Raw genomic sequence first — 11619 nt, forward strand, 5'->3', positions numbered from 1 at the left:
CACACACACACACACACACACACACACACACACACACACGAGTTTATTGAGGATCAGAAGAAAGAGATGCAGAGTTCAGTGCACTGTCCCTTTAAGATAACGTAACGTGTTACTGACCTCGGAGTGAAAAGGCCGTTTGAGCCCCTGCTGTGGACCAGGGTAACCTCCGTGCTGGGGCATCTTCTGAGCCTGGGCCGGGTGGGTCGGATACAGGCCTCCGCTGGAGGGTGGAGGTCCGGGCCTGGAGGAGACCATCCCAGGAGGACCACGTGGGCCCGCATGAGACAGGAACTGGGTGCTGTAAGAGGATGCTCCACCCATCTGGGAGGGGAAAGGGAAGTACGACAGCAGAGGTAAAAATAAAGCTCACTGAGTGTTTGAGTGTGAACGGTGACGGAAAGAAAAGAAGTCCAGGACCTGGATCCATCAAAAACCACTTCAAGGTCTCTCACACAAAGAGAAAGTAGGACTAAAAACAGGCTAATAATTATTATTTATTAATTATGTATATATGATGTCACACTAGGCCTGTAGATTACTACATATATACAAACATAGAACACCAACATTAATAAATTGCTCACCAACAAGCTGTTCATAATAAACAATAAATTAATATATAACAACAAACAATTAATATTAGACATACACTAAAACTTCCACTTACTTTTATTATAATGTTTTAATATATATATATATATAAAAAAATATATAAATATATATAGAAATTTAAAAAAAGAAATATATACAAATAAAAAACAAATATATATATATAAATAAATATAAATATACACACAGTATATATATATATATATATATATAAATACATGTACCTGGCCATAGTTCAGCTCCTGGTTCTGTTTCTCTTGTATTGCTGCAACGGTTGCCGTAGCGGTGGCGGTTGCTGTGGCGGCGGCTGCGGCGACGGCGGCGGCAGCAGCCTGAGTGAAGTCTGAGGGAGGACGCACCCCCATACCGGCACCGCCACCGTTACCGGAGTAACTGTGGGAGGGGGGGGAGAGAGCGAGAGCGAGAGCGAGAGGAGACAGGGAGGTGAGTGGTGAACTGTGTGTGTGTGTGTGTGTGTGTGGCTGCGTCACCAGCATGAGTCAGAGCAGTGGGTGAGAGAGCTGCCACGCTGATACATGTTGATGCAATAACCCCGCCGCAGAAACAACACCACAAAGCGCTGCATTAACCAGTAACATATACACATCTTTACACATCTGAACAAGTCTCTTACAAGTTTTACCTGTATTATACCATCAAAATTATTAAAATAGACCTTGTAGTTTCAGATTTACAGTCTTTTAAGTATGGGTATGCAATTTTCGAGCAGAGGCCTAAAAATAGGGCTCGGGGGCTGTCGTCACTAAAAGGTTAAATATCTTTACTTCCTGGTTGAGACGTATTCAGAGGACGTTAGTGTTTCTGAATCCTTGTGTGTTCTTATTGTGTTATATATCAAATAAATGTAAAATAATTAAACAAATGATGTTGTACATTGTAATTCTAAAAATTATTATACAAATATTCAAAAGAAAATAATAAATAGAATTTTACTTTTAATATACAAAACCGTATTTTTACTGTAGCAGTCTGGTATATGCGAGTCTTATTTATTTTATACATAAATAATAAATAAATATAAGCTTTTTCTATTCACACACATAATCCAATTTCCTGTCTTTTTTGTTGTTGATAATGTGTTGTTGTTATATATCCTACAGCTTGTTAAAATGCTTCTAAAACCATCTTTGTTGTTATCTTTACTTCCTGTTTGAGAGGTAAAAAAAAGGAAGTTAGTCTTCGATGTGTGTTTCCTGCCTTCAAAACCTTCCACAGAGCTCATTTTAAGTGACAAAAAGAAAAAGAGGAAATCTGTTGTTTTGTGGAGTTCTGCAACAAGTGAATGTTCTGGATCGGCTGGATTGCCGTGACATTTGGGATGAGATGCGGGAGTGAGAGGATGAGTGGACTGACTTTGGGTAAGCAGAAGAGGCGGCGTACCTCCCCCCGTAGGCCGAGGCCGGGTTGTAGGCGGCGCTGGGACGTCCGTACATGACCGGCTGGCCGTAGCCTTTAGACACGTCTCCGTACGACTGCTGACCCATGAACTGGGAGCTCATACCGGGGCTACCGCCGGGCATCATGTGACCACCGGAGCTCTCACCCGGACCCATGGGAGAACCAAACACCTACGGGGGGGAGAGAGAGAGAGAGAGAGAGAGAGAGAGAGGGGGAGGCAGAGAGAGAGAGAGAGACAGGCAGAGAGAGAGAGAGGCAGAGAGAGAGAGAGAGGCAGAGAGAGAGACAGATGGACAGACAGAGAGAGAGAGACACAGAGAGAGAGAGAGATGTGATCCAGTAGTTTGAAAAACAATACAATCTTTTGTTTCTTTATCATTTGAATTGTGTGTTTTTATGAAGAAATAAAAACACTATATTTCCATAACAAAGTAAAAGGACAACATTTAGAGTATTTGATGGTTTATTGGTAATAAAAAGATCTAATGAAGCAACTGAGGAGTCAGACTTTCATATGAGGAGAAGAGTCGTTCTGACGGAGACCTTTATGAGCCGCTTCACAACTTAACACGATTCAGCTTCATCCACAACTTCACCACAATGAACTCTGTAGTCATATCTTATGTGTATTAATATAATATTGTGATGTTTTAACATTATTTAAATGGAGGTTTCAAAGGGTTTTCTGCCTCTTCCTGCAGTGTGATATTATTACTAATAGATATATTTTTTAATTGTGCAAATAAGCTGCTTTTGCATCGTTTCTGCACAGAAACCCTGAGGACCAAGAGAATAAAGAGGCATGTGTTACCTGGCTGTGTGTGGGATTGGTCACGCCCCACACTGTGGTTACTACAGAGAGAGATCCTGGGTGCTGATTGGTTCCTGGTTGCCAGGAGACTGGGTCATTCAGGAAGGGGCCGTCGCTGCTGCAGAGAGACACGAAGCAGAGACACTGCGACAGTGAAGGAAGCTCCAGGAGGAACGTATCACAGATGATGTTTTTATTATCTCCTCTTCCTTTGTACGGCAGCAGCAAAGTGAAAAGGTCGACAACACATCGTCGTCCTCTCGCTGAGCCAACGGTTGACCTGAACGTGGTTTATTGATCCCACGGTTGAGGTTACCCTCCACTTCCTCCTTCTGAACCTCAAACAGGAAACTAGTGTGAAAACCACATTAACCCTCCGAACCCCAGCAGCTCCCGTTTCCCTCGAGGTGTCTTCGACCGGCATATTAGGTAATAAATATATATATATAATAAATAATAAAAGACTGCCGGAAACCGGTGGATTGCTCCCTCCAGGTGGGGACAGAGTGCCTACCTCAAGCGAAGAAGTTCAAGTATCTCGGAGTCTCGTTCACGAGTGAGGGTAAGATGGAGCGGGAGATCGACAGACGGATCGGTGCGGCTGCAGCAGTAAAGCAGGCGCTGCACCGGACCGTCTTGGTGAAGAGGGAGCTGAGCCGGAAGGCAAAGCTCTCAATTTACCACTCGGTCTACGTTCCTACCCTCACCTATGGTCACGAACTCTGGGTCGTGACCGAAAGGACAAGGTCGCGGCTACAAGCGGCCGAAATGAGCTTCCTCCGTAGGGTGGCCGGGCTCAGCCTTAGAGATAGGGTAAGGAGCTCGGTCATCAGGAGGGAGCTTGGAGTAGAGCCGCTACTCCTTCGCGTCGAAAGGAGTCAGCTGAGGTGGTTCAGCATCTAATTAGGATGCCTCCTGGACGCCTCCCACTGGAGGTTTTCCAGGCACGTCCAACTGGGAAGAGACCCCGGGGAAGACCCAGAACACGCTGGAGGGATTACATCTCCCAGCTGGCCTGGGAACGCCTCGGGATCCCCCAGAATGAGCTGGAACATGTTGACGGGGAGAGGGAAGTTTGGATCGGCCTGCTTGGCCTGCTGCCACCGCGACCCGACCCCGGATAAGCGGAGGAAAATGGATGGATGTATGGAGACTGGGGAGGGAGGTGATATTCTGCGATAAAGCTCTGAATTTTTGGGATAAAAAAAAAATGCCAGCTGCCGTCTGACATGGAGTTGCTCCCAAACAAGTAATACCACTTCCTGTCCGTTGAGATATGTGGTATGAGTTGGTCTGCCAATAAAAACAAAGTGGGACAGAAACAGAGTGATTCATTGACGGAGCGATCAACGATCTGGTTTGTGACGCTCGGTTGGAGGTCTGCACTCAGCCTGTGGAACCAGTCTCAGTGTAGTCCCGATCCTCTATATGAACCAGTCTCAGTGTAGTCCCGATCCTCTATATGAACCAGTCTCAGTTTAGTCCCGATCCTCTATATGAACCAGTCTCAGTTTAGTCCCGATCCTCTATATGAACCAGTCTCAGTGTAGTCCCGATCCTCTATATGAACCAGTCTCAGTGTAGTCCCGATCCTCTATATGAACCAGTCTCAGTGTAGTCCTGATCCTCTATATGAACCAGTCTCAGTGTAGTCCTGATCCTCTATCAGACCTCCATCAGTACAGAGACCATCAGAGAGAAGATGGTCTGTTTCTATAGAGTTATTCTTAATGCTCGTCATCGGAGCCACCGGGTCGGATTCTGGTGAAACCAGATGAACTCATGCAGGTTCACCAGAACCTCCTTCAGCTCAGACTCCAGCAGAGACCAGTCCACCGTGGACAGACCCAGATCCTCCAGCAGAGACCGGTCCACCGTGGCAGTAAAATGAGGTTTTCTAAAGGGTCTGGTGCTCTGAGACACGACCACTTTAGTCCACAGGGATTCTGTTATTCTACAGTATGTTTGCATTTGTATTTGTTATTGTCCACATACGAACTTACAGGCCCCCCTGGGATCCACAACAAATACAGGGTGTCACATGGTTCACCTGAGGACACGGAGCTTAATGTCACATCAGTGTGTGTGTGTACCTTTGCGGATTGGGAGGCAGGGAAGGTTTCATGGAGTTGAGGGGGTTCATCGGATGAACGGGGGGATCATTCGAGAGCCCCCACTGTCCTCAAGAGGATCCCTGAGAGGAGGAAGAGGAGGAGGAGGAAGACACAACACATGAAAAAAGACGGTTACTCAGAGCTCATTTGCGGCACAGCAACAATTCATCATCACCGTAGCCCACACCGTGTGCACAAAAGACACAGCGCCCTCCCACTCAGAGCCACTTTAATCTGTGTGTGTGTGTGTGTGTGTACATCAAAACGTTAGCCTATCACTATGACTGCTGTAGCTCTAATACCTCTCACAGGAGGGGGTGGTGGTGGAAGCTAAATTTAGCTTTCTGATTTCAAAAGGAATTTAAGAGAACAGAGATGAGACTCTCGGCAGCACGCCGACGTGCAAATCAGTCGCAGGAGGAATCCTCTTCTTCTGACATTTATTTCATTTTAACGCCATGTTCTTTATAAATCTGCCACAGGTTCTCTCTATCCTCCACATCCCGTCTCCATCTAATCATTTTCCTTTATCTGACAGTTACCATGCTAACACACGCCCTCCCTCCTCCTCCTCCTCCCATTTCTTCCTCTTTGGTTTTTGCAGATTTGGGTCACATCTTGTGGAGGGTTGCTGCAATAATCACATGACTCGTTCTACCTAAATTCCCTCCTATCAAAAGGCTTCTTCAGCCTCCAGACGGCACCTTGTACCTTCCATCACAGACAGGTTTGTTAAGATGTCTGAACAGACTGTACCTGCAGCAAAGACACGATGCTCTCGCCTTCTTAACCTCCCGACCTCTTTCTACTCTTCCTCTTCCTCCAGCTCACACACTAAAACACTCCATCAACCCTCAGCTGACTCTCTGCTTTCAGCCGCCACCAACGCTGCTGTGTTTGAACCGATTCAAGCATTTATTGTCTGCAAAAAGCAGATAAAACAAATAACAGAGAAGGTTTGGTTCAAGTCCGTTGCCCACATTCATTCAAACATTCATTCAAAGTTGGCAAACAATAGAATCTAAATATTCAACATTTTTTCCAAGTTCCCACAAGTGTTTTTAACCTGAACCCTCTGATGATTCGCCTACACAGAACGATCTGAGAAGCCGTCATTGTAATAGAACTAATGCTAATGTAGCATCTACGCTAACCTCCTCAGGAGCCGCCATTGTTGTTTAGAACACACACACACCTAAGCCACGCCCCCTAGCTGCCTCTAGCTCCTCACGGGAAGCTGATTGGTCAGTCATTCATTGCTTCTCAATTTAAAAATGAAATGAGACGCGTAGAATAAAGTAAATCAAAATCTTAATATCTTTGATTTGGTTGGTTTTCGTCTTGGAAGCTTTTGGCGAACACGATGAGTTCAAGGACCGTCGTAAAGCTGAGAGCTCACAGCTCCTGGAGATGATTAATGGCGTCATCGTGGTGATTTCTATTAAAGAAAAACATGCTTTTTAAACTCATGGGTGGGTTTCTGGGTTCAGAAGGTTTTGAGGTAGCTTCTGTAAAGATTTAATTTAAGGAAAAACAGAACGTAACGTTTTATCAGGAGAGACTCTACGACAACATTTAAAGCTTTTAGCTCCTTTTGCTATATTACAATGTTTTGCTTAATTTTGGTTCCAAAGCTCCACTCTGCAGGAATCACCGCTAACATTAGAACCTGATCAAAGGTTCCCGCTTTAAAACAACCTGTTCATCATGATTTCATGTCTCTGTGATGCAGTAACATGACGCAGCGTTTACGCCTCAATAATAATAATACGCGATTATGAAACACTTTGAACGTTTGATAATCAAAGCTCAGTTATCAGCACTGATCCAGACTCACTGAAGCCTCCGTAGATCAGCTTAAAGCTGCCGATTACATCTGGAGCCACAAAGAGCTGTAATCAGGTTCAGTTCAGATCAGAATCATCTGGAGGAAACACAGATTACTGTTTAAGTATGAATGAAGGGGAAGATGATGAAATACTAAACACTCCCTCTGATACTAGTAAAAACACACAAATACACTGTACATCATGTATTAGCTGCCAGTCGGAGCGTCGTGTTGATGAATCAAAGGCTCGTTGTTTTGGATCCAGTAACTCAAGTACTCATGTTTCAGGTATACGTGTACTATGAGAGTACTTTCATGCCATTCTACTTTATACTTCTACTCCACTACATCTCAGAGGCTATCATGTTGTTCTGTTTACTGCATCACATTTAACTGTATTTGATAGTCATTTTGTATATAAAGAATCGTATTAAATAGAAGGCATTGTTGTTGATTAAACTCCCAAAATTAAAGATGAAACCATACAGCGATTAATTGATTAGTTTAAAGACAGAAAATTAATTAATATTACTATTTTGATAACTGATGTCGTCATTTTTAATGCTAACGTGTCAGTTTCTGCAACTAAAAGCTGACGTCTGGTCGCCTGGGAATGCGTTTGACGGACAAAACAAAGACACTTAAAGAAGTCTGTTTGGGTCTGGAAAAATGAAGACTTTATCATCACTATTTTCTAATGTTTTAGATTACGATTTATGGATTAATTGAGAAGATAAGCAGCAGATAATCAGAAAACAATCAGCCACCTGATCTGAATGTGTGGAGTTACTACTAAACGTGTCACAGTTGTTATCGTGCAGAATTATTTCTCACACTGTGGTCTCGTTTTTCCCTTCAAAATAAAAGCCCTGAACCTCTATAGAAACAGAACCATCAAGAGTAGAAGTAGAGAGAACGAGAACGTGTCTTTAGTGCAGAACACAGTTATGATGATATCAATATACAAGTTGAATTTATCATGTTATAAAGTGTGTACAAGAAATGGCGGCTCTATGCGTTATAAATATTAAACTATTCACATGTTTCAGCCTCTCCTCTCTCCTCTCCTCTCTGTGTTCACTTCGCTGGGTCTTGTTGTCACATGACTGTTGGTCTCAGATGAATCAATCATGACGTCATAGTTTCACAATTTAATGTTTTTATAAGATCTAGTTAAAGTGAACTCTTTATTAGAGGAGACATTTATAATGAGAACATGTAGACTAAAATGTTTTTGATGAAATATCAATATTTTAAGCTTCGTTTTGGCGGCTTTTTCTGACAGAAGCGTTCAAACACCATCGGAAAGATGAAAATCTGATGATAATTTTACAGCTTCTGGCTGAGATACCCGGTGTAGTTTTGGCGATTGTTTAAAGAAAACATGCTTTTAAATCCCGCAGGTTCAGAGGGTTAACCCAAATATATAAACTTGATTACAATATGAAAACACACAGAAGTAAATATTTGACCGTTTTGTGAGTAATAAATGTTAAACTAAACAACAGAGAAGTGTTTCTGTAATTTAGCCAGTTCTGTTGTATGAATGGGGTGGACAAAATAATAGGAACACCTGTCAGTACATCGTAACACGATTCAGCACAAACCTTCAGGATTTAATAACCGCCCGTTGTGTTCGACTGCATTAGTTTGAGCTAACTGCTTTTATTACATAATAAACCAAATAAACACCAATTCATGGACCAGCTGCCCATCACACAATCTGACCAACAGTCCAAAACCCAAATATATTCATGTCACTATCAGAAAAAGACATTTCTCTGCCAATCAACTACTCAGCTAATCATTTGAGCTCTTATTTAATGTTCAACATTCTGGCTGGCACGCGCACACACACACACACACACACACACACACACGCACGCACGCACGCACGCACGCACGCACGTCATCAGTCAGGAGCTCTGCTGCTCGTACCTCCTCACAGAGACGTCTGGAGAGTCAAAGTCTTTCTCTGAATGAGGGAACCGGTGCAGACGTAACGCATCCCGTTCAACACCGCCGGCTCACCGGGATGATCTCGCTGTGCACCTGCTTTTAATAAAGCGCTAATTAAGAGTCTCAATGGATCCGAGAGATTACCGATTAAAAGCCTCTTAACGACAGCGGAGCAGCCGTCAACATGAGATATTAATACTGCAAACAATAAAGACTGAAGAAGAAAAGGCTGGAGGACCGATTTCATGTTGTGTGTGAGCAGTGGTGGAACTACATGTACTCAAGTACTGTACTCAAGTACAATTCTCAGGTACCTTACATGAGTATTGAGATTTTCAGCTACTACATACTTCTACACTACATTTCAGAGGTACATATTGTACTTTTTACTGTACGTCATCTCAGAGGTACATGTCGTACGACATCCTCTCTGTATTATCATTGATTAAACTACCCAGCAGTATATAAAGTCATTCAAATGAGCTCCAGCTGCAACATTTGAATGCATCAATAGTTACAATACAATATATATATATTTATATATATTATTTCACAGAACGTGTACTTTTGCTACATTAAGTATATTTTGATGCTAATACTTTTGTACTCTTGCTGTGGTAAGATTTTGAATGCAAAACCTTTGCTTGTAGCAGAGTATTTAAATACATTGTAGTACTACTACTTAGGGTAAATACCTGATTACTTCTACCACCACTGAATGTGTGCAGCATGGTGTGTGCTACAGGTGCCTGGTTTCAATTACCAGGATCAAGATTTGAGTTTGAAATTTAAAGCAAAAATAATCAAAAATACAGTGTACAATAAGACAATCAGCTGTACTATAATAATAAAGTCCTCATTTACATCATTCTACTGTGTGTATCTGGAGAGTTTCAGATAAAAAGGTGCACAAATCCTACAACAAATTAATATATATATATATATATATATATATATATATATATATATATAGTCTGCAGCTTTCAGTCTTTCTTACAACCTTCTTCAACCAAGACTTCACACAAACACTGACCTAAACTAACTCAGCCTGGCTTCCAGCCAAACAACATGTTGTTGAGCCCATGATACAGCCAGGAAGTCCTGTCCTAAGGGGGGGGCACTGACTACTACATAAACACACATTGCAATGCAACAAAAACCCATATTGCATGTTAAAACAAAACTGTTGTGTCTGAAATAAAGCACCCAGGCTGCCAAAGACACGCAAAAATTCCCTCCAGGATGTGGTGCAAAGAAATCATGCAAATCACCTCTACCTGCTAAAACACTGCTGCTGCAACAATAAAAGAAATAAATAAATAAAAACATGCTGCAGAACAAAGCGGTGTGCATGCATGCTGTGTGTGCAGCCCCTCTCTCTCTCTCTCTCTCTCTCTCTCTCTCTCTCTATATATATATATATATATATATATGTGTATGTGTATATATATACATACACACACACCTCTGTATGAAATACATCACTACAAACACACACAAAAAATAAGAGAATAGCAGATGTTTCGTTTCACCTACCTGAGCTGAGCTGCTTAATGAACGCAGATATATTGATTATAAGTATAATTATGAAATAATAATAATATAAATATAGTATATAGGTGATAATGCAGTGCATTAAGTTTGAACAATCTATCTGGTTAGTGCCAGTGACTGGAAATAAGAGTTTATGTGGAGGCTCTTTAACACGCTGCTGCTGCTGCTGCTGCTGCTGGCTGCACCGTTAGCACCGCTAGCTCCGTTAGCTCCTGGAGGCTACTTAGCCAAAACTAACTTTAGCTTGTTTCTTTTACGTTAGCTTACACGGCATCGTAAGCAGCTAGCGTGTCGAGCTAATAACTAGCTTGATTAATTAATTACCGTAACCGTAGAGTTTTACCTTGTTTTGCCCGACTCCAGCTGCTACAACGACGAAGAGCCGCTGCTGCTCGATCGTAAACGGTTAGCACACACACACACGGATAGCTAAGCTAAGCTAAGCTAAGCTAGTGTCGCAGTCCCCGGCTATAGCAAGACACGGCTGCTCGATAACCGCGTCGTCGAGCGTGTTAATAATATATTTATTTTTTTGTTTTCACACCCCCGGACTGTTGAGGAGTAAGTAGACTATAAATAATAAATAGTATTCAGCTGTTTTTGTAATGTATTGCCACCTATGAACAGTGGCTAACTGACTCAGCTTACATTAGAGTAGGGGGGGCAGGAAATAACCCGGTAGCTCAAATACCTTCCTCATTGCACAATAACCCTCATAATATATTCATGAGATCACAGAGAAAGGCATTTTCCCTCCTCTTCCTCTTCCTCTTCCTCCTCCTCCACCTTCCTCCTCTCAAAAATGATCTGCTACTCTGGTCTGCAGTCACTCAGCCAGCCAGAGGCCTCACTCAGAGGAGGAACAGGAGAAGGAGGAGGAAGAGGAGGAGGAGGAAGAGAAGGAGGAGGAGGAAGAGGAGGAGGAGGAGGGTGGTGGGGGAGAGAAGATCATGCAGAATGACGTCTCCCGTGTATGATCACGTATGTTGTGATCTCGTATGTTGTGATGCATCATGTGTAACATGGTTTAGTGATTTCCTGTTTATAAAGTGTCACAATAAGAGAGGTCGGTGGTGTGTGTGTTGTTGTGGAGTCATTAAGAGGAGGTGTCTGCAGTATGTGACCAGAGGGCAGTGCAGCGTGGAGAATATAAAAGAAAATGAAATTAAATAAATAAAAAAAGTCCAACCTGCCTGTGTTTCAGACCTCTGTTGCCCTGGAAACAGGTGCTGAGATTTTCCCATTTCTTCATTTTTTTTTCTCCACACTATTCATATTACCCCCCCCCCCCCCCCCCCCCCCCCCCCCCCCCCCCCCCCCCCCCC

The 11619-nt window shown here is 42.9% G+C and overlaps 1 protein-coding gene across 8 annotated transcripts in view; it reads right to left on the bottom strand.

The window, feature by feature from the left end:
* Positions 1 to 11060, bottom strand: part of zmiz2 (zinc finger, MIZ-type containing 2) — a 21058-nt gene extending 9998 nt beyond the window's left edge. For 4 of the 8 annotated variants that reach the window (XM_031875132.1, XM_031875135.1, XM_031875140.1 and 1 more), the window contains exons 1-6: positions 10638 to 11060; positions 4933 to 5033; positions 2840 to 2957; positions 1984 to 2198; positions 834 to 1002; positions 118 to 321 (exon numbers count right to left, since the gene is read on the bottom strand). In XM_031875132.1, the coding sequence (XP_031730992.1) occupies positions 118 to 321; positions 834 to 1002; positions 1984 to 2198; positions 2840 to 2957; positions 4933 to 4982 (756 nt within the window). In that variant the 5' untranslated portion in view covers positions 4983 to 5033; positions 10638 to 11060. Of the gene's footprint in view, positions 1 to 117; positions 322 to 833; positions 1003 to 1983; positions 2199 to 2839; positions 2958 to 4932; positions 5034 to 10276; positions 10617 to 10637 lie in introns of those variants that run through there. The other 4 variants (XM_031875137.1, XM_031875134.1, XM_031875136.1 and 1 more) reach the window with 4 other exon arrangements.
* Between the last annotated feature and the right edge of the window lie 559 nt (positions 11061 to 11619).

Source organism: Anarrhichthys ocellatus, unplaced genomic scaffold (genome assembly GCF_004355925.1).
Source record: "Anarrhichthys ocellatus isolate YVR2014 unplaced genomic scaffold, GSC_Weel_1.0 scaffold87, whole genome shotgun sequence".
NCBI classification, from domain to species: Eukaryota; Metazoa; Chordata; class Actinopteri; order Perciformes; family Anarhichadidae; genus Anarrhichthys; species Anarrhichthys ocellatus.